The 24,060-nt window shown below is 40.4% G+C and overlaps 1 protein-coding gene across 4 annotated transcripts in view; it reads right to left on the bottom strand.

Moving 5' to 3' along the window:
- Positions 1–9,974: 9,974 nt before the first annotated feature.
- znf516 (zinc finger protein 516) overlaps positions 9,975–24,060 on the bottom strand; it is a 54,920-nt gene continuing 40,834 nt past the window's right edge. For 3 of the 4 annotated variants that reach the window (XM_065288810.1, XM_065288816.2, XM_065288822.1), the window contains exons 4-5: positions 17,675–17,779; positions 9,975–12,150 (exon numbers count right to left, since the gene is read on the bottom strand). In XM_065288810.1, the coding sequence (XP_065144882.1) occupies positions 11,969–12,150; positions 17,675–17,779 (287 nt within the window). In that variant the 3' untranslated portion in view covers positions 9,975–11,968. Of the gene's footprint in view, positions 12,151–13,358; positions 13,423–17,674; positions 17,780–24,060 lie in introns of all 4 variants that reach the window. The other variant, XM_065288827.1, reaches the window with a different exon arrangement.

The raw sequence follows: 24,060 nt of genomic DNA, 5'->3' as shown, positions 1-24,060 counted from the left end.
TCCAAAAAATAGTTGAATCAGATATTGTTTTTTCACTTATGACCACATGAAGAAGAACAGGTTTTAGTCTATACTACCACAAATCTATTGCGTCTTTGAGAAATACTGTAGTGAATGGGTGATTCTCACGAAATCCAGACTTAAAAGGTGTCCAGCATCAGATTTTTTTTTTAAAGTCATTGAAGCCATTTTTTTGTTGTTGTTGTTGTTGTTGTTGCACATGTATGATTAAGGTCTGAACTTACTATAACCATTATTTTTAGAGGACTTAAAAAATATTTCCTATAAAATTGTTTACATTTTTTAGATTATCATTATAAAAAATATCATTACCGCAACATGATATTACATTAAATATACGCATTTACAAACTCATGTTTTGGTAATGAGAGCTAAAAAATAAGAACTGCTTACCTGGAAATCATCTTGAGTGTCACAGTCAATTATGTCCCTTTCAACAAATTTTTTTTAAAGGGGACTTAAACAATGATTGAAAATTGTTGCGGAGGATGAGAAATTTTTTCTTGGACACATTTATATTCCTTATTATTGTACATTTACTAATGATCACCAAATACCACGTGTTTCTTTACTGTTAATGTTTATAGTATAACATGCACTGAAGCTTTTCATTTTTTAGATTTTTTAATTACAAATATTTCCATGTGAAAGAACCCAAATCCAGTCATGGACACGTTGCGGTAATGAAAATGTTCCCCTTAAATGTGAAAAAAAAAATTGGTTTGTATGATGTCATTTGAAATCATGTGTAAAATAGTACATGAAGAGATGTTTGTAACTGTATGCTTCTTATTTTGATACTCTTACTCTTACTTTTTTTATCAAAATGTTTCATGACACCTCATAAGTCTAATTTCGTGAGAATCACCCAAATGAATCATACTGACACTCTTTTGGTACTTTTTAAAACTTCTTTTATCCTTCATTGTCTTTCATTTTGTAATGGAAAAACGGCATTAAAAAAACATTAGAAGAATAAAAAATGAAAAATCATTTTTGAGTACGCTGTCCCTTTAACATTGCTTCTTTTATGGCATGTCTATGAGAGTTTATAATACCAAACACAGGAACACATAAAATATCTGTGTCTTTGAAAGCCGTCAAGTCTAATCTTCACAAAAAAGGGGCAAATGAGGACTCGTCTCTGTCTGTATGCATCCGTCTCTCTTTTTCTCTTGCTGACCCGCTGTTAAGATCTGTATGTGTGTAGTATATTTGAGGCCTTTTTCACCCCCTCCTTTTCTCCTCTCATCCTCTATGTCTCCCTCTTTTGCTCATTCTGTGTTATATGCGTGCATGTGTGTGTGTGTGTGTGTGTGCGTGTGTGTGTGTGTGTGTGTGTGTGTGTGTGTGTGTGTGTGTGTGTGTGTGTGTGTGTGTGTGTGTGTGTGTGTGTGTGTGTGTACCTCCGATCTCTCAGCCTGCCTTTCACAGAGCGGGACGCCTGTCATTCTAATCAGCTCGCTGCCCATCTCTTCAACCACCAGCTGGCTGAGTCAACAAAAGAGAGGGTGAGTGTCTGAGATGACTGGGCTGCCAAAGAACATATGCCCCTGTAACGGTATCTACTCCCTGAGCCCTGTAGCTGAGCGAGCGGTGAAACTCGTGGTCTTCTGTAGCTGGCAGGACCATCTATGATCCGTGTCTGTCAGCTCCATGTCTGACTGACGTTGCCAGTGAGCCGGGTCATAACGTGCTGACGTTCAGCCGATCTGACACGCCGGCGTTCGCGCTGCATTCCTCCGTCTGCTTTGCAGAAGCAAAAAAATGGATTGATAAATAGTCATTGAATAAACAATAAAAAAGTATATTTAGCTTAAAAATTAGAGGGCACCAAAATGGGCATGCGAGGAGAGTTTTTTCTCAATGATATGAATTACTTTTATAAATAATTTGAACATAAGATGTAATAAACAATGCAAGATAAAATATCGTCATTGCTCTTCAGTGATTCCTGACTTCTCTGAGAAGAAATTTCTGGAGGCCTTGTTGTTTGAACTCCCTCCTACCTCAGAAATGTATCGCTTTAGGGCTCTCTGCTTACCATAGTGCGCCATCTTCTGGTTGCCTTGGTAACTCAGAAAGATGAGGCTGGTGATGCATTTGTCTCTTTCGATGCATTTTTATATTGTATCTACAAAATATTGTGTGTGTGTTTGTGAATATTGCCTGCACTGACTTGAAAATAATTATATTTTGGATAACTCCAAACATTTAAAAGAAATAAAGAAAGAAGGAAAATGTGTGCCTCACATTTACATCACTTGTCTCTAATGAATACTTAAAAAAGTAGGCTACCAACAAATGAAAAAGTTTTGCGTTAAGTCTATCCTAAAGTTTCTGTGACAGTTTTACCTTTCATATCCATTTACTTTAGTTAGCACCAACCAGGGCATAAAAAAGTTAAGAGGGTCATGTTTGTTTCATAAACAGCTTTGCAATTTAACATGCGTCATTTAGGGAGCATTTAATCCGCAGAAGACAAGCGTGTAAAAACCCGAGCGCAATGATGGTCGTTATAGCGCTGGGTTCAGTTCTGCATGCAATTCACCTTCATAAAGTGACTCTTGGCTCATTAAAGGTTCTGCCATTAACAATAATCCTTCAGCATTTGGCTTAAGGTATTTGGTCTTACGGGCGAAGGAGAGGCAAGCAAATGCTCCGCTTTGTCGACTTTACGGCAACACTGGAATACATTAAACTCCGGCGCCCTTCTCCATAACTGCTTCCCGCTGTGAGTAATTAGCATTTCTGGGGTGAAAGATTCCAGCATGATTGTCAAGTGTATTACAAAAGACTCAAATTACTGCTTTTTTCTTCTTTTTTCATGGGTATTTATCTAAGGACTGACAAAGTCTGCTTGTGTTCCCTTGTGAAGGGGGGTGGAGTAACACAACACACAGTCATGTAAAGAGAATTGTTTAAACTGGATGTGTGTAGAAGCTATGTCATATATCTCATTGAGTAGACCTAGGTAATGTATATTTTACACCAAAATCAATGTTCTGCTGATTTACTTTTTTGAATGACATCACAATACTATATAAAAATCTATATACTGTGTATAAACACTGTACTCGTTAGCAAAAAATGTCAAAATATACCCCAGGTGTCAATGGGACAGATATGTATATGCTTGGTACCAATATGTACCTTTGAGATACTAATATGTAATTGTGAGGTACCAATATGCACCCTTTGGTTCAAATATGTACTTCTTAGGTAATATGAACTCTTTAAGTGCAAAGCTGTACGTTTTGAAAGGGTACAGTCAGGCCCGGTACTAGGGTTGCTGGACTGGGGGGCATTCATGAATTTTGGGTGTGCAGCCATTACACTCAATGTAAAATATAACAGAATTCATATTCTGTGTCTTATCAATATTGCAGACAGACATTTTCGCAAACATTGGTGGGCGAGAGCTAATATAAATAGCATTTGCCAACAACAAGGGATACTGTACTATTTGTGTAAAGAGACACTTATGATTGGATAGACATTTTGGGGGAGGCAGAGGGAAAATCTGGTGGGGCAATGCCCCCCTAGCCCCCCTGTAGACCCGGCCTTGGGTACAGTCCCGGTTATAGCTTGGGTACATAATCTGACATTTTTTTCTGACTGTGTAATGTGTAATCTTACATTCAAAAGTTTTAAAAGCTTAATTTTCAAATAAAAATCATATTTTTTAATAGTTTAACCATCCTTGCAAACATCCAGTGCAAAGCTGTACTTTTTGAAAGGGTACAGTCAGGCCCAGTACTAGGCTTGCTATGTAAAATATATATAACAGAGTTCATATTCTGTGTCTTATCAATATTGCCGACATTGTCGCAGACATTGGTGGGCGGGAGCTAATATAAATAGCATTTGGCAACAACAAGGAATGATATTTGTGTAAAGAGACACTTATGATTGGCCATTTTGGGGGGCAGAGGGAAAATCTAGTGGGGCAGTGCCCCCCCAGCCCCCTGTTGACCCAGCCTTGGTCCCGGTTATAGCTGGGGTTCATAATTTGACATATTTTTTCTTACTGTGTAATGTGTAATCTTACATGCAAAAGTTTTAAAAGCATAGTTTTCAAATAAAAATCATATTTTTTAATAGTTTAACCATTCGAACCAATGGCATGTCATTGGGGTGGGACTTTTTTATTGGCCAACCAATGGAGGAGAATGATTAGAAAAATTAAACTTGTTTGAAAACAGTGACTGCAAGAAAGAAACTACACTTTAGCTTTACTACGCCGATTAGGAGGAACATTCCAGTGGCTAATCATCGTTCATCCAATAAACCTCCAGTTAAACAGGCAGCCAATCACAACACATCAGCTCCACTACTTACGTTATTGTTAATGTCGCTGTTTGTTTAGAAAGCCTTCCTTCTTTTCGCGTTCATTATAAACTCGACACATGGGAAGAGGCCTAATCACGAATTCCACTCCACTTGGTCTAGTAGAGTCGACTCTTCCTATCTTAGTTGCCAATACTGCGGGCCATGCCTATAAAGAAGTCTCTAAAGAAAATTACACAAGAGTTTAAAGCTTCAGGCTAATAGCATTGGCACAGACACTTTGCCAATATACATTTATCACCTTCAGCTCTGGCTGGGCCAAAGCTAGTGGGCCAGAGTCATGTCCTTCTTAGAGGTGTCTGGTTTGAAGATTGGACTGTCCGTCATCATTGGCTCTGCCCATTTCCCATGAGTGTGTAGAAGGTTGAAGCATTGTTTGTGTTGAAGTGATTGAACCATTGTCCTTGTACCACTCTTTTAGAACAACAGTTCAAGGGCACTGTGGGAAGTCCGTTGTCAACCCCATGCTTCCAGCTTTAAGATGACCTTTGATGGGAAGGACAGAATTATTAAAAATAAATTCCTACATCCGTGGCTGGAAAATTTATCTAAACTTCGATTGGTAACGATTTACAAATGACACGAGAATCTGTTGAGCAAACTAGGAAAGCCTCAGAATTAGCTCTTTGACTAATCCTTCGTCGGCTTGTTAAGAGGGCCTGACTGATATCCCACGGCCCTGTATTACAGGATTTACTTTAAAAGCTTCCCTAAAATGTTCTCTTTCTGTTCTGTTATTGTCAAAAAATAGACTATACTGGTATTCTTGCCATACATCTGAAGGATTTCTGCCAGAAAGCGTAGCATTAGTTTAAGCTGTAGGATCCAGCTACATACATCGACTGTTAAGTATCAGTAAAAAAAGAAAATTAATGGGGAAAGGGAATGTATGAAATGTCTTTAACGTTAATGCTAATCACTTTTTGCCTATTAAGCACAAATTAGTGAGGGCTATGTTAAATGTCACTGGATGTCCTGGGAACCATTTGCACTTTTGAAAGTGGAGACCTTCTGAAAAGCTTCTGATTAACATACTTTAGATATGCTTTAATACTCTCTTCTGCTGATATGAGTCACGAATCACAGGAAAGCATAAAGCTTTGACAATGATGCTAAAAGACAAAGGCTTCAGGCTGTCTGAAACTGTACTAGACAGGTTAATATATCACTGGGGTTCTTCTATAAGATATACTGTATGTGCCTGACTCATGCTTAAGGTTTATTAGGGAAAACAAGTGTTTAATATATTCAACTTTAGCCTTTGCTATAACATTGTAAAATGTACCTTCATATCATAATGACGGAAACTGAAATCAAATCAAATGAAGATATTCAGCTACTGATAGTTTAGTACACTTACAATAAAGTATAAGTTTAGTTTGGTACACTTATCACATTTTAATAGTCTAAAAATGTAACACTGTGAAAGCCCAGGTAAAGTAATTTTTAGGTCTGTTTATCCTACATAATGTATATTCTGTGAAAATATAAACTTATTATCTTAATATGCTGACTATCAGAGTCACAGATGGAGCCCTCTTTTGCTTTATTGACCTTCAGAAAAATTAACCATGGTTTTATTATAGTAGTGGATTAATAACCAAATTTTTGGTGGATTGATTACGATTTATAATGAACCATTTTACTACAAAAATTATGAATAGAAAATACGGACTTGGTAAATTACTCTGGTTTTACTACAAATATTAGAGTTAAACTATGGTTAACAGTTACTGTAGTAAAATAATTGTTAATTTTTATAAGAGGACAACATGCACTTAAGCTGAAAAATATAAATATAAAAATATAAATATTACGATTGCTTTCATCATAAAATTACCACAAACAAAGCACAATCAAAGCACCATGCGTATGTTTCCCACCGTAACGTTAGTTACATAAGACTGCGTTTCTCTTAGTTAAAAATTAATTTATTTGTAATTTAATTTGAGGTTTGAAAACTTCTGTCAATCCATAACAAAATTTACCTCACAGAAAACTTCATTTGGTTGCCAGCTTCACGTTTGACAACGGCGAACAGAAGCGTGCGTCTGTGTTCCCTGATGACTAGCGCTCGCTCTCCCTCAGCTGTTTGCCTGTAAATAATCGTTGATATGCATAAACAGCTCTCTCCATTCATTACTGTCAGCATAGTGAGGGGCCTGCAGGCAGAGGTCGTCCGCCAGGGGTCCGCTCTCCGCTCTCAACCCCGCGGTACCCGTCACTCCAACCTGCTCCGCCGGTGCCCTAAACCCTCCATTAGCAAGGCTCGGGGTCGCGACCTCGCTGTGGCATTTGCAATTCCAGATCGTTTGATTAGAAGCGTATTTACATATTTCCCGCCGCAGACAGTGTTGAGGTGTCGGAAACACTTCAAATGTTGTAATTTTCTCTGGCCTTTTGTCGCGTGGCGATCAGGGCCCACACAAACACAACACACGCGCCTCTGATGATAGTGACAGCGTCCTTCGCTCGTGGACAACTCCACAGTTGTGCTCTGACCCCACACAGAGAAGTGCCCAGCCAAGTGGATCACAGTCCCGTCTGAACGGCCCCAAAAACTCAGCTCTGCATTTCAATTTAATACAATTAAAGGCATTTAGATTTGTTTAAATCAGATTTTAAGATTGATTGCATATCGATGTCCATTCTGGAACTGTGATGCACTCCCCAGTACAAAATATTTTCAATGATCACATGACATGTAGATAAACAAAACATATTTTTTAAAGTGTTTAATTTAGATTTTTTTTACTATTTAATATAAAATGTAATCAATGTTTTTTCATTAACTTGCGAATCCGCTGCAATTCTCTCTTGTACCACAAGGGGTTCGCCAACCTCAAGTTTCCTATATTGTTTTGGAGTCCCCTATTAGGCCCAACAGGTTTAAATGCAAGGTCAAATAGAAGGTCAAAAACACTATACATTTAATATCACCTTATTTCTCAAAGCATCGAATTGATCTCTGAATTAATTTATTTGAAGCAGTTCAAAGATCCTAACAAATCTTTTTGCGAGCCTTCTCCCTCCATTGGCCAGCTGGCCCAGTCTGTTGTGTTTGGTCTTAAGGCATACAGCTTGTGTCGTAAACGCAAAGCCCATAACCATAATGGGACTGACTGACAAAACTTAAATACTAAATTCAAGAAAAATTCAAGAAACATTTGCGTACCCCATTGGCAGATTTTTTTGCTTGTTTTATGCACAAAATCACTATTTTCTTTTGTCGTTTTGTGTTTATCAAGACAAAGCATCTTAATTTAAGAATTTTTAGTTATTTTTACTGAAAACAAGACAAAAATACTAAGATTTCTTTTTCTTGAAAATCATTTTTTTTGCAGTGTGCCATCAGTTGTGGTCTTGAAATAAAATTCTGAGTCCTCTTTGTCCGAGACCGAGTAAAAATGTTGTTGATTTCAAGACGAGACCAAGACCTTTAAAAAGTGGTCTTGAGACCGAGACCGGTCTCAAGAACTACAACACTACCATCGGCTTCTACATATGTCAATTTTTAAGTCTCTTTTAAAAACACTTGTTTTTGAGCTGGCGTATTTCATTAGTGTAGTTTGTTTTTAGTTAGCTATTATTCTTTTGGTTTTAAATGTATTTGTTTTTTGTTTTCTACATTATATGTTTATGGTTTTAAATGTACTTGTTTTTACTTATGTTTTATGCTCTGTTCTTAATGTGCAGCACTTTGGTCAGTCAGTCTTGTAGCTGTTTTAAATGTGCTCTATAAATATATGAACCTAAACATATAAGACTATGGGCCCTATTTTAACGATCTTAGCGCATCGTCTAAAGCGCACGGCGCACGGTCTAAATGGGCGTGTCCGAAGCCACTTTTGCTATTTTAACAACGGGAAAAATGGTTTGTGTGCCGAGCGCAGGGTCGAAAAGGGTTGTACATATTTTCCTAATGAGTAATGGGTGTGTTTTGGGCGTAACGTGCAGTAAACCAATGAGAGTCTCAGCTCTCATCGCTGTGCGTAATCCCTAGATAACGGACCTTGTAAACTGAAGAACTAAGCGGAGGAAGAAGGCCACCAGTTTAAGAATAATGTTAAAAAAGTGTTGTTTTCATTTTTATTGAATTTTTTAATTATTAAAACCTTTAAAAGCCTTTTTCTTTTTCTTAGTCATAGAAGTACAAATATCAGGCTTTGAATTGCTGTCCTAAATGTATCGATATCTTACATAATCAATGTAATCGCATAAAATGATTAGCAAATATGCAAGAAAAGGTTTGTATTCTAAAAATACAAACAAAAGATAAAGGATTTAAAAACGCGCAGAGAGCCGAAGCGTTTCAGCACTAGAACAGCGCCATATGGCTGGGATTTTTTACAAAGCATTATTTAAAATGTTTCTCATCTTACCATATCCACAGGTACAGTGTCATCATGTACAATAAATCCGTAAGATAGCATTTAAAAACGTTTAAAAATAGATGCATTTGTTTAAAGCAAAGCATTTATTTACTTACCAGACTGCAGGTGAAGCAGCTCTTTGTGCCTTCTAACGTCTCATAATAAGTTCTCATTTACGTCCAAGAGACTCAATAATAATCTTTTACATTCAATTCTTTAATCTTTCATATTTAAAAGCGTTTTTGTGCTGCTGCTATTCATGTATGTGATAAGCAAACCCGCGTTGTCGTCCCGTTTAGGCGCATATTACTAATGCGCTCTTTAAATAACAAAAAACACTATTGGGCCATTGACTTTAGACCAGGTTTTTGTTGGTCAATGGCGTAGTCTATTTTAGTTGCCTCAAAATAGCAACGCGCCAACAATGCACCTGAACACACCTCGTTTTCAGACCAGAACGCCCATGGGCGCAAAAGGGGGCGCAAATGCATTTGATATTTAAACAACGTGGCGCTAAACGTTAAAATTATAATTGCGCAGGGTGGAAACTAGCAAAAGACACTTGCGTCGCGCATTGCGCTGCATTGCGCCGGGTGTAAGATAGAGCCCTATATCTGATGATTACATTACATAACATCTTTGCATTTATAAAAAAATAATGCCATAGCAGAACCATTACCATCCACATAACCTTCCTGTTTTATAAATGTTCTTTGTAGCAGAAAAAAAGTTCAGACTATAAAAAGATAAGAAGTGTTTTTTGCTTGTTTGTTTGTTACTTATATGATCCTTATGCAGTGCTTTACATGGGATAAGCTGTGAACAGCGCCCCACTGAGGTTAGTTTAGTCAGAGTTCTGAAAAGTAGATCAGACAGACTCCAGCAATTGTTTAGCAAAGTAATCCCAAGTCATTTGTCACACTATAGGGCAGGGGCTATGCATGCACAAAAGAAGATCAATGCAATTAGCAGCCATTTTAATGCAAGGGTCTTCAATACTAGTGTAAGTGAACACACATGAGGTCAGAGATAAAGAGATATAAAATGCAATTTAGAGAATATTTTAAAATAGGTTTGTGTGTGAGTTTTAAACATTTAACATTTCTTAAACCGATAAAAATGCCTTGAATAACATATGTGAAGTATCACACCACTGCAATGCAATAGTGTTGCTTGACACATGCATGAACATCCTACAAAAACATCAATATTAAAACCATTCAGGCAATGTCAGGGGTAAAGTTTAATTTAGGTGGTTCAAAATTCAACAATGAACAATGTATGAGATGGGTTGTGTGTACGTCATTGAGATCGGAACAAAATATGAGGAAGGAAAAAGAAACAAAAACTCTTTTAACCACACAAAATACATTCCATACATACAACTACTGTTTCTACTCAAACCACAAAATTAATAGTGTTACACAAACAAAGAAAGAAACAATCGCAAATGAATTCGTAACATGCTACTTAATTGTCTGTCTAGTACTCAGGGGTTTCGATTTAGAAACACTAACAGGTAAAACTATTAATGTTTCTTTTATCCTAGTACATTTATCTCTTGATTCACTGTTAGTAAATTGCTACTAAAGCAGTCACATTCAATCCAGTGCAACGTCCAAGACACCAATTGTAGGAACATGGAGTGAAGCTACCAAAAGTTAAGTGCCTTGCTCAGGGGCAGTGGTAAGAAAACTAACTCTCATGTCCTCCTGGGTCACCGCTGCCTTAAACCGGTAGAAGGTTTTGGGTCCAATTCAGTTTAAGATGGATTTACACTGGATATTTTTAGTTTTTCTTGGATTAGTTTCATTGGTTTAGGCAATATAAATGCTCTAGATATACATAAATGAATGTTTCAGTGTACACAGCACTGTGTGACTATATTTGCAAACTTTAAATGACCTCATACAACATCCATAGAAATATATGGCCAAGATATTTTATTTAAGTATCAATCTCTAAAAATATGGCATTCTAAAAGCTTTATAAGTAACATTATAAAACACACTACTCTTTAATCTAGTTTTTTTACTATTCACTAGCCTCTATGATGCAATAATTTAAACCGAGGCCTTTAATATGTTAAGAATCAAACAGTTCCTTCATTAAAAACTGGAGCTTTATAACATGGCTTTAAGACTTGACACGCCATTGAATTAAGTTATTTTGTATGTTTTTGGGATACTGATCTATAATCCACTAATGGAAGCAAACATGTTTGATGGAATAAAGAAATACATTAAAACGTTTTAAGTTACATCAAAAATTAAATGCAGACACACAAAATATTGCTGACTTTGTTGGACCAATCAAATGACACTAACACAAAACATGGCATGTGCCTTTACCTTAAACTCCTAGGGGAGATCTCCGAAACGTGCTGTCACTTATGTAACACAGCATGATGCAAGTGGAACCCCACATGTTTTACAGCTGCTCCTATATAAATACATCAATCCACAAAGCAAACATATTTTGATGATAGTGCCACAAGTTTGCCCCACCAGTGACAAAACGCACTCGACTATACATGCGCCTATATTTACCAAAACTCAAATCAAGGTAATGGATTTCACTGCATGTCATCTTGTGCATTTATGCACAGGTTTAAATGAATGAAAACTTTGGAATCGTGTCTAACTAAAGTCCTGAGAAGTAAAATGTGGAAACAATCGCACACACACACACACGCAAGCGCACAATTACACTGCACGCTAAGGCTACTTCGATTACAGCTAGTTATTCAGGGTATTCAGAGGCAGCATTTCAAGTTTAGGGGGTCGGTTGAAGTTCGTGTGTTTGAGAACGCAGGTCGTGATCCATCGATTCTGACCTTATGGTGCAGAGGCTTTAGCCCTCGAGTGTTTTTCAAGAAGTTCTCGGTTAGGAGTGTAAACATGTGTCGGACATGTTGTTAATGTGGTTTGGTCTGTTCTGCGTGGTTTGTGTTCCTCTGTCGGACCCCCTTGGGTTAGGTTCGGTACTTCACGTCGGGTTTAAATAATAAAGTTACACAGAAATTCAAACTAAACTAAAAACACAACTCAACAAATTCTTAGCATAAAAAACACTTAATAAAAGTCTTTTTTAATTTTTTTTGGGAAATCCTTTTTTTAAGCACATTATCTGTACTTATGCATCACACTGTTAGAAGCAGTTTTTGATGGACCTTCAATGACTTATACAGTAGTCTCGGATGAGTTGGATGGGGGGGTGATGGCTCAATAAGATGACCCGTGGCTGCTGGGGTCCGCAGGGTCGTTGGTAGGGGCTTGCCGGAGTCTCCTGTCAGGGTACTGCGTGTTGTCAAAGGCTAGACGATGCACAGTCTGGACATGGGTCTTCAGGTTACCTTTCTGCGAGGCGCTGTAAGGACAGTACTGGCACTGGAAAGGTCGCTCACCTGAAACAGACACACACAAACAGGATTAGGTCATAGTTCCTGGACCCAAGGGTTAAAGTGGAGACCCGGCAAAGCGAACCAGGGAGGTGAAGTCAAAATGACCGCTGCTGAGATTACTGCCTATCCCTTTAAAAGAAAATAACTGAGGCAGGTTGGGTAGGTGGGGGGAGGAGCCATGGCCATGATTGATGGGCGAACGACATGCCATATGGAGATGGTTGACTGTTCCCCCCGAGGGGACGTCAGCCTTTTGTTTCCGTTTCTGTCAGCTGTTCGTACAAACACGCAAACTCACAGACACAGGAATATCTGCCTGCCTTCCCCTGAGCAAAAAGACGTCACACGATGCCGAAAGTCTGGGGATATCAAGTTTGCCGGGAGAGGAGAACCTGACAACCACACACAGACCTACTTTTTCCTCCTGCCCATATCTGTTTGGGGCTCAAGACTGGAATAATTGTCAGAGTCCCAGTTTCACTGTTTAATTAGACTGATGTACAACGTTGTCCTTGTGCAATTGCATAAAAATATTCCCCCACACCTGAGCAAAACAAATGAGTCTGCCATTCAATTTCTCCGTATTATTATTTTTGAAAAATGAATGAATTATCCACTAGGAAATAATTGTCATTCCGAGAGGCTGAAAAGGGGTATTATCATAAATCATGCCTCATAAAAAAATGAAGACAGACACAATTAATCAGATCTATCTGAGCCTTGAGTCGCGCTTGCTGCCTGATAAGGTCTGCGGCACAGTGAGAGCTCATCCGGGGCATCCTGGTTCCCTGGAGAAGAACGGAGTGAAACCCCAATCCGACTCAGAACCCCCCAAATTACATTAAAGGTTATTGTCAGAACGTCACAATAACTGCGGCGCAAATTTTATTTGACCTTTCTTCTCTGCATGCTTTTGCCATTTGTAATATGCAACATATGCAAAGGGGGTAATTCATTAAGGGCAGCCTCCCTGCCGTAACAATCCGCATCTCTGATTGTTAAGGTGGATGCAGGATGCAATCCATTTGATCCTCTAGCGGCCTTGCGGGCGCCAGAAACAGACGCGGTTTATTCACGCAGTTCTCTGCGGCAGTCATGGCGATGGCAGGTAGTATCCGCACATCACAGAAGGAAGAAAGGAGGAAATGGTTGGCAAAACACAATATAAACACAAAAACAACCCAATCAACCGAACAAAAATTGAAACGTACTTGTTTGGGGGCTTCGGCAGAGGTTGGACTCCAGTTCCCATGAGTCCATTGAACTCAAACATCACTGTGGGAGCAAGGTGGCCGGTTAAAAAAAAGAAGAAATCAAAACTGAACTTCAATTCTTTAAAAAAAATTGGAACTTGTTGCCCTGCTATAAAATAACTGCAGGGTGCAAACATGATTAGTCTTAAAATAATTCAACTTTTAAAGTTAACATAAAATCCAAGTTTACCCATTTACTAAATGAGTGTATGTTGTTGATAAAAGCATTTTTTAAAAGCATTAAAACGCTTGCTCCACCCCTTAAACAACTTTCATTTTCTGCTGACATTACCAGGTGCTTTAATTTGCATGCTTATATGCAACTACCTGTCATATAGTTACCTCTTGTTAAAGCTACTAAAGAATTAAATGAAGAGCTCATGCTCTTATGTTTGGGTTTAGTAATTTCACTTTAATGAGAATGAAAAGGTAATTAGCCAGTAATTAAAATGCCTTATTTTTTTACAAATGTCATTTTGGTCATTTCATTGGTATTTAACAAGTTTGACAGTCCTTTGCTTTAAAGGGACACTTCACTTTTTTGAAAATATGGCTATTGAAAGTTACCAAGGGGACTAATTTCAAGTGCTGCGTAATATCATTGCGCCTGCTGCAGCCATGGTACGACAGCAAATTCCTTGATTATTACGCTAGTTTGAGAGTATAGTTCCTAGCCATATGGGCCTAGAAAATCACAACTTTTAATTTTCCGTCGGTCTTAGTATAGGATGTAACAACAGAAAAGTCAAGTTTTAAATAGGAGAAATATTGAAACTATTTGGTATTTTTTTAAGCACGATGCTAATGGTCTAATCAGATTTAATGGATTATGCTAAGCTATGCTAAAAGTGGTACCGCCAGACCCGGAGATCAGCTGAATGGATTCCAAAACTGTAAAAATCTAATGTTTCACTCTAGGGGAGCTGAAAAATTAGCATATTTAAAAAAAAATGGAGTGTCCCTTTAAAACCCTCTAAGTACATGCAATAATCTCTAAAAGTCTCTAGTCACTCTTCACTGTCCTTTTCTAAAAAAGGCAAAAGGGTCAAAAAATATACTCAATATCCAAATTTGTTCGATAAACGGGTAAAAACTCTTGCACTGTAGGGTACGCACAGTCATTCATTCAATTCTTCTTCAGTGCACTTAGAGGACTTTCCTGAAAAACTATCATGGCGTTTAGCAGATTCTGCAAACAAAGTGGTATTTCTAAAAGGCCTAAGGACACGATAAAGCGGATTTGAAAGTATTTGATGAACGTATAAAACGTGCCAAGCACATTCAGTCGGAATCATTATCTTATTTTTTCGACGAAGGTGGTGTTTAGAGGATTTTGCATCTGAGCTCTTCAAATAAAGTCCTGGCTTGACATTTCTTCCTCACTGAAGATCATCTTTAACTCATTTTGGGTTTCAAACGCCCTTTTGTTTAGATTTTCTAACGTCCAAAAATTCAGCTTTTTTAAAGCAGGAATGTATTTTAAATGCGCTAAGGTGCGATTCAGGACCCACCCCTTCATCCAGCATTAGTCGTAAAGGCCTTGAATTAGCATCACCAGTTAGCGTGGCCGCGCCAGACAGTGAACTGAAACTACCAATTTAAAGTGACACACAGAGTTAGTGTGCATGCTAATGGAGGCCGCGGGCCCTGCCCCGCTTCATTTGGAAGCTCAAGCTGAAGAGAGCGATCACTGATGACGTTGATTGTAAGTCTATGTGTAGAGAGAGAGCTCTCTCGCTAAAATGTAGCATTTGGCCTCTGTCACTGGGGATCAGACCGGCTAGCCTACACAACCATCACACTCTCTTCCAAAAAAAAACTGGGCCCTCTCATGTACTGAATGGCTAAGTGCAACCTTAAAAGATAGTGAAGAATAATTAGACTATATGGGTGGGACATGACCTCTTTATAATTAATGAAAGCTGCCACAGCGCCGTCAGAAAGGTGTGCAAAAGCTCATTTCTCTTGGTAAAAGGAAGTGTAGTAAAAAACAAAAATAAAGAGGATATGCATTTGGCACACTTTATATCCAAAGTGACATTCACGTTATACACTTACACAATGCATGTGCTCTATAGGATCAACCTTATGTGTTGCAACCAGTATTTTATCAGCACGTGTGTTCTCTGGATTCGAACCCATGACCTTTTGCACTGCTAACCTAATGCTCTACCAATGAGCTATACAGCACATTGTGTCCTAGAAAAAGGTTTGGGACATGTTGAGAAAAAATTTTTATATTTATTTTTAAGTGAACTATCCCTTTAAATTGTATTTTCAATTTACCAAAAGTAAAGTGATATGGAGTAAAATTACTTTTATGGTCTATCTTTTTTTTATGTAAACATAAGATGGCACATATTTCTGATTTATTTCAACATGTAAAGTGTGTTGTTTCAATCATAAAGTGTGTTTTTGTTTAATCGCATCAGTGAATATAAAAAGCCCTTGATTGAAGTGTGTGTTTGTGCATGTATACACATGTATGCGTGTGCGTGTGTGTGTGTGTGTGTGTGTGTGTGTGTGTGTGTGGTTTGATGAGGAGACAAGGGCAAATTGTCACATTTTCTCAGCGAGCATTTGACGCTTATCACACTGGACTGGTGACTGCTCAGCTTATTAGCATGCACAATTACAGCTCTATAAGTGACATCTGATTAATAATGTATACAATTTTCACAGGTCAGAGTCACACGCAAATATGTTTGCAGAAAAAAAAGAAAGAGACTCGTCCAAGGACAGAGAGAAAGAGATACTCAATACTGTACACAAACTTACACATGAACACACACATACATTTTTAAATGTATATGAAAATGATGTGTGCACATATATTCATAATTTAGTGTTTTGTCTCTTACAGAACATGACTATACATTTTGTTAAAATTATTTATTTATAAAGTTTGATATTTATCACTGCAATTATATTTTTATATTTAGAATGCTAACATTAAACCTGAATATGATAAAAATTTGATTATATTTATTTTCTGCATATTTATTTTTCTATCAGTGTTGTAAAAACTTCAGAAGCGCTAACTTCATGTAGACAAAATAATTAACAAAAAATATTTATAAAGACAATGGGTCTTATTCATTAAGCATGCGTATGCACAAATTTGTTCGTTAAATGTGCGTACGGATGTTTAAACTTTCATACTAAAATTTATTTTAAATCTATAAAAAAAAACGTAAGAACAACTTAGACCACACGTACGCAATAATCATGAACAAAGAAAAAAATATATAAAATATCTAACTATACACTGTCAGAAATAAAGGTACAAATCTGTACCTTTTCTGTCACTGGGGCTGTACCCTAAGTTTCTGTTTGGTTCCTTTACAGGAATACAAAACAGAATACAATTTTGGGTAGATTACTGTACCTTAAGGACCTACATTGTTAGAAAATAGTCATGACATGATGACAGATGACTTGATTTCACAACTTTTCATTGGCCATTTAGATATGTGAAGCATACTGTATACGGAAATGTACCTGCACATTCAATCCGTCGAAAAATCTCAAAATCGGCAAAATGGACATACGTGGTTTTCATCGCACAGCGCCGATATTATAGGGTTCTTTTTCCTCGTTCATGATTATGGCGCACATGTGGTCTTAGTTGTTTTTAGAATAAATTTTAGTTTGAAAGTTTATGTTGAATCATGATTTGTTAGTTAAAACGTCAAAAACATTTTACGCATGCTTAGTGAATGAGACCCATTATTGTAATAATTTATTTTAAATATATATTATTTAATGTAAAGAATAAAATAATTATAATTTATATAATTACCATTTAACTACAGCTATACTTTTCAAAATCAACGAGGCTTTCTCAGTAAAATGTGCAAATGTGCAAAGAAACTTGTTATATAAACACTTACTCACATATATGAACCCACTAACCAAGCCAATTAATAGAAAACAAACATTTAAACGTGCTTTTGACCATAAAAGCTACACTATTTTTTGGCTTAACTCCATGATTTTTGAAATGATTACTTTTTAAAATCTAATGGCAATTCGTAAATATTTTACATGGTTACTAAAAAATCGTATTCATACATTGTAATAAGATCTGCTTTTGCCTCAGTAACGTTTGGTTAAGGAGTGGGGCTCCATTACTGTTTTTACATATGTAAATAATTGTAAGTTTTTCAACAATTCACTTTGTACAAATTTATATTAGCCACTTCATAAAACAATTTTAACTTCCTATGAGATCAGGCTGTGTGTATGTATGTTTGTAACTGTGTGTATCTCACCTGTGTGCGATCTCATATGCGTGCGGTAATGGCTGGGCTGACTGAAGCTCTTCCTGCACACAGGGCACACATATTCCCCCTGCTGAGACCCTGACCTCGCCAACCCTGCAGTTCACATGCACAAAAACAAAAAGAAAAGAGAACAAAAATCAAAATGAATAGAAAAACATGTAGTGAAACCTGCAAAATAAAAGGCAGAGGGAGATGGAGGGGGGGGGGGGGGTTGAATCATTAGTATGTTTAATGTGTCATTATGGGATGCTACCTTTAGGGCTTGGATGGGGAGCTGTCACTGTGCATCACCAGAGCATCTCTGACAGCCTGACATGAACACAGGCCCATGTGACCGCATAAATTACTGTGAATTAAAAGCCCCGGCCTGTGACGTGCCCCCATCTGCGCTACCATGTCACATGTCAGGTGTGCTATTTTCCCCATTCCTCTCTCTCCTTGTCTTCTCCTCTCTCTCTCTCTCTCTTCTCTTTTAGTTGCTCTTTCCTGCCTGTCGCTCTGGCTATGTCTGCGCAGGGGAGAATCGTTCGGACACGTGCATGTCGGAGAACGACTCGCTGAAAAACGAGAACAGAGGTTGAACCCGAAGCAACCTGCTTCTCGTTTCCCCCCAGGATGCTTTAGGGAGCGCGTGCTGAAATGCTGTCCCCTTGGCTCCTGTCCATCACCTGGCACGGGCAGTCCTACCTGCTCTGAACCCCTCAGGCCCGGATAAGTCGAGTGTGTTAGCGGCAGTAGCAAGCGAGGCTACGTTTAGTAAACACGATTCGTGAATTTTAAGCATACAGAAGCAAAGCGACGGGAAAATCATCGGACAGCACAAACAAAAGGAAAGTCTAATATGGGAAAGGTCACTTTATTGTATGTGACTCAAAGGGCTGGCCAGCTCTGATGATATCAGGCCGGACAGCTGACAGAAATTTCTACTGTCTTTCCGTAAAACCACACTAAAGCGAGCCAACTGTCTTGCACGATGTCCTGAAATGAAGTTCAATGCGAGTATTTTTTTAAAGCAGCTGGTGGCTTAATTTGCTCTATCATTCATTCACTCGTTGAGTTCGCTACTTTGCATATTTGTGGCATTGAGGCGCTCTGACCCCTCAGAGACCGCCTCGCACGCTGTTACGAGCATGATGTTTAAAGCTTGTGATGCCTCCAAGCGATGGCTGTCTCAAACGTTTTTACACACCTTTATAGGTTACACGACGATGAAGAGATTACTCAATAGTTCCATTAACCTTTGCGTATATGCATGCGGGTACGGCAGTAGTTGTGTGTGCATGTGAGGTGGTGCCACTTTTCTCATTTGTCATTTCAGTTCAGGAGTGTAAGGACTCTGCCATAGTCTGGTTTGGTAATTATATCTAGTTGTGTATGGCAGGGTCCTGACAGTACAATGTTTTGTGTGGGAGAGCGTGGTTTTGATATTGTCATATCAGACCACGTTTTTCCCATGTCTTGTGACTTTTCCCCGCTCCCTTGTATTCTCTTGTCATTGTGTGTTATTTTTCCCCGCTCCCTTGTATTTTCCAGTCTTTGTCTTTTAGGTCTTGTTTAGTCTAGTGTTCTGTTTTCATGTATGTATATGTGCATGTGGATGTATGTATGTGTATGTATGTGTATTTGTATGTGTGTGTATATATGTGTATGTATGTGTATATATATATATATATATATATATGTATGGATGTATGGATGTTATATGTATATATGTGTATATTGTATGTATGTGTGTATGTTTTTATATATTTGTATATATTTATATATATAAATATATTTATGGTTTTGTCTTGTGGGTACTGTGGTTGTCTTGTGTTTGTATGTGTTTTACAGGTTCACTTGTGCTTCCCTCACAGGTGTTCCTGTTCAGTTTGATTGCCTCCTCTCGTCTTCCTCACCTGTTGCTTGTTTTCCCGTCATCATGTCTGTGTATTTAAGCCCTGTGTGTTTGTTTGTTCCTTGCAAGTTCGTTTGTCATAGTTTGTTGAGATACTCGCCTGTCACTTTGTCTTTAGACGTGTCTGTCACTTTGTATGTGCTCGCCGGTTTCTAGCATTGCTGGATTCTAGTCTTGTCCTGTCTAGTTTGCCTGTTTCTCTAGCCTGTTTTATTTTTCCCCCGTCAGTCTGTGCTCTCTGCTACCCGTAGGCGTTGGAGACTTCTCGCCCAGTTTATCCCCTGTTCTCCGCTCTCCCAAGCTGCCTGTTAAGACTGCTTTTCTCCAGCGTGCTGAGGAGTCTCGCTGCGGCTCTGCCGCTCTCCCATTGGGCGGTCCCTCGCTTCGGGAGCTGTCCAGCCTGCCCGGTCAGATTTCAGCACCACTAACGCTCTCTCTCTCTCTGCCCGCCTCAGGATCATCTCGCTCGCCTCCTGAGCTGGCTCTTTGCCCCTAGTGAACTGTGGACATCTCTCACTGTGTCGTGTGTGTTCCTCTCTCTCTCCCACCGTTCGCCTGAGTGTGGCAGCAGGCCGGACGAGTGTGGTCATCCTCTCAAGCCCAGTGTGTGGATTCTGTTTTGCCGTCTGCCTCGGAGTGGCCATTGCGCCCAGACGTGCTTCTGACTTTTCCTCATTATTATTATTTCAATAAACTCTTCTGTTAATCTGCTCTGGGATCTCTCTCTGTGTTTTTTCATCGTAACAGAACGAACTTGCCATAAATGGATCCCGCAGATACAGAATCTGGCTGTTCAGCGACCGCTCAGCTCTCCACTACTGCCCAGGAGGAGGATTCGGCCTTCACTGCCCACCGTAACCACCATGCCCGTTTACTCTTTGGCATGCGGCAGAGAGGAGCAGAGATCCGGTCCTTCGCCTCCAAGTTCTTGGAGGAGGCTCGTCTTGCCGGTCTTAGCGGGAACGAGCTAAAGGTCATCTTCTATGCCTGTCTCGATGAGCCTCTCAAATCCAGTGAGGTGGAGTTGCTCAAGCCCTTAGACTTCGTTGACATGGTGAGCTACGTCATGAACAGGCCCGAACCCAAGTCCAGACCTCTGTCACCTGTCCCAGAGGGCCGCGTTGTCGGGAGGATGGTCCTGGAGAGCTCAGCACCCACCACATCTAGCTCCATAAGCTCCGCCCCGCCAGCCAGCCTTCGGGGTAGTCGTCTGGCGATAAGGGGAAGGGGCATTCAGACCGGGGCGATCAGGTTGGGGAGGTCGACTTTCATCTCTCCAGCGCCGGAGCCTACGCCCGCACCCGATCTCCTTCCTGCATTACCGGTCTCCGGACGGAGGAAGAAGAGGAAGAAGGACTCCTCCGCTCTTCAACCAGCTGCCACCCCTCAGTTCTCTGAGAAGCAGCAGCCCCTGCCGTCTGCGCAGCCTCCGCTGCAGCCCCTGCCGTCTGCGCAGCCTCCGCTGCAGCCCCTGCCGTCTGCGCAGCCTCCGCTGCAGCCCCTGCCGTCTGCGCAGCCTCCGCTGCAGCCCCTGCCGTCTGCGCAGCCTCCGCTGCAGCCCCTGCCGTCTGCGCAGCCTCTGCTGCAGCCCCTGCCGTCTGCGCAGCCTCCGCTGCAGCCCCTGCCGTCTGCGCAGCCTCCGCTTCAGCCCCTGCCGTCTGCGCAGCCTCCGCTGCAGCCCCTGCCGTCTGCGCAGCCTCCGCTGCAGCCCCTGCCGTCTGCGCAGCCTCCGCTGCAGCCCCTGACGTCTGCGCAGCCTCCGCTGCAGCCCCTGACGTCTGCGCAGCCAACCGCAGCAGCCTTTGTCTCTGTCCCGTCTCCGCTGCCGTCCGCAGCGGCCCCTGCCACTGTCCCTGTCTCGTCTCCGCTGCCGTCCGCAGCGGTTCCTGCCACTATTCCTGTCTCGCCTCCGCAGCCGTCCGCTGCGCCCCCTGTCACAGTCTCCATGTCGTCTTCGCTGCCGGATGCAGCGCCCCCTGTCATTGTCACTGTCTCCATGTCGTCTCCGCCGCCAGACGCGGCGCCCCCTGTCATTGTCCCTGCCTCGTCTCCGCTGCCGGCCGCAGTGCCCCCTGTCACTGTTCCTGTTTCCCCTCAACCTGTAAACCCTGACCTAGTTGTTCCTGCCTTGCCCCAAGCTGTTTCCTCCCCACGGAACCCTGTTAGGCCTGCCCGGCCTCCACGTACCCAACCCTCAGCTACTCCCCGGGGTCAGAAGGCTCGCCCAGTTCCCAGTCCCATCCCTCCTCCTGTGAACGTTGTTGTTCCCCCGCCCCCCCCTCCCTTGTTTGTTGTTCTTGTTGTCCCACCCGAATCCTCTAGTTGTCCTGTCTTGTCTTCCCTTGTTAGTGTTTGTCATGTTTTCGTGGGTGCTGTCCAGTGTCCAGTCTGTCTTGTCCTGTGTCTCTCCTTGAGGGCCGCCAGGTGGCGTCCCTTGAGGGGAGGGTCCTGTAAGGACTCTGCCATAGTCTGGTTTGGTAATTATATCTAGTTGTGTATGGCAGGGTCCTGACAGTACAATGTTTTGTGTGGGAGAGCGTGGTTTTGATATTGTCATATCAGACCACGTTTTTCCCATGTCTTGTGACTTTTCCCCGCTCCCTTGTATTCTCTTGTCATTGTGTGTTATTTTTCCCCGCTCCCTTGTATTTTCCAGTCTTTGTCTTTTAGGTCTTGTTTAGTCTAGTGTTCTGTTTTCATGTATGTATATGTGCATGTGGATGTATGTATGTGTATGTATGTGTATTTGTATGTGTGTGTATATATGTGTATGTATGTGTATATATATATATATATATATATATATATATATATATATATATATGTATGGATGTATGGATGTTATATGTATATATGTGTATATTGTATGTATGTGTGTATGTTTTTATATATTTGTATATATTTATATATATAAATATATTTATGGTTTTGTCTTGTGGGTACTGTGGTTGTCTTGTGTTTGTATGTGTTTTACAGGTTCACTTGTGCTTCCCTCACAGGTGTTCCTGTTCAGTTTGATTGCCTCCTCTCGTCTTCCTCACCTGTTGCTTGTTTTCCCGTCATCATGTCTGTGTATTTAAGCCCTGTGTGTTTGTTTGTTCCTTGCAAGTTCGTTTGTCATAGTTTGTTGAGATACTCGCCTGTCACTTTGTCTTTAGACGTGTCTGTCACTTTGTATGTGCTCGCCGGTTTCTAGCATTGCTGGATTCTAGTCTTGTCCTGTCTAGTTTGCCTGTTTCTCTAGCCTGTTTTATTTTTCCCCCGTCAGTCTGTGCTCTCTGCTACCCGTAGGCGTTGGAGACTTCTCGCCCAGTTTATCCCCTGTTCTCCGCTCTCCCAAGCTGCCTGTTAAGACTGCTTTTCTCCAGCGTGCTGAGGAGTCTCGCTGCGGCTCTGCCGCTCTCCCATTGGGCGGTCCCTCGCTTCGGGAGCTGTCCAGCCTGCCCGGTCAGATTTCAGCACCACTAACGCTCTCTCTCTCTCTGCCCGCCTCAGGATCATCTCGCTCGCCTCCTGAGCTGGCTCTTTGCCCCTAGTGAACTGTGGACATCTCTCACTGTGTCGTGTGTGTTCCTCTCTCTCTCCCACCGTTCGCCTGAGTGTGGCAGCAGGCCGGACGAGTGTGGTCATCCTCTCAAGCCCAGTGTGTGGATTCTGTTTTGCCGTCTGCCTCGGAGTGGCCATTGCGCCCAGACGTGCTTCTGACTTTTCCTCATTATTATTATTTCAATAAACTCTTCTGTTAATCTGCTCTGGGATCTCTCTCTGTGTTTTTTCATCGTAACAAGGAGTAAAACACAGTTAATGTGTCTGTGCCAAATAATTTCACTAATCTGACCTGACGGCCGGTTTTTAGCATGTCAATCTTTACCGACAGTTAAGGGACATTACATAATGGCTGTGATATCTAGACTAGCACTAATGAAGACCCTGCCAATAGTTTGTGGTTTTCTTACTTCTGACTGATATGTGCAAGTGTTCAGTCTTCCACCATTTATTTCTCCTCATTCACTTCCACCATCAAAAAAATGTTTTTGTCTCTATTTAATATGTACATCTACATATGACTATTCAGGAGTGATGAAGGCAAATGAACCAGGATGTATCATTCTAGTATGCATTAAAACAGAGCAACTAAGGTTGCAAAGGGGCAGAAAGTTTCCAGAAAATTCCCAGAAATAAAACTATGAAATATGGTAATGGACATTTATAGGAATTTACAAAAATCTATAGGAATTATTTGAAAATTTAGGGACATTTATATAAACTATATCATTTACAAACATAAATACAGTGACAAGAAAAAGTATGTGAACCTTTTGCAATTTCATAGTTTTCTGAATAAATTTGTCATAAAATGTGATCTGATCTATATATAAGTAAAGGGTATTGACAAACATAATGTGTCTAAAAATAGTTACACAAAAAAACTACCCAAAAACTTTTTTTCAAAGACTTTAGAAATACACTAGTTTGT

The sequence above is a fragment of the Paramisgurnus dabryanus genome, chromosome 19 (genome assembly GCF_030506205.2).
Source record: "Paramisgurnus dabryanus chromosome 19, PD_genome_1.1, whole genome shotgun sequence".
NCBI classification, from domain to species: domain Eukaryota; kingdom Metazoa; phylum Chordata; class Actinopteri; order Cypriniformes; family Cobitidae; genus Paramisgurnus; species Paramisgurnus dabryanus.
The sequence above is the reverse complement of the archived record's forward strand: the minus strand, read 5'-3'. Positions and strand labels throughout refer to the sequence as shown.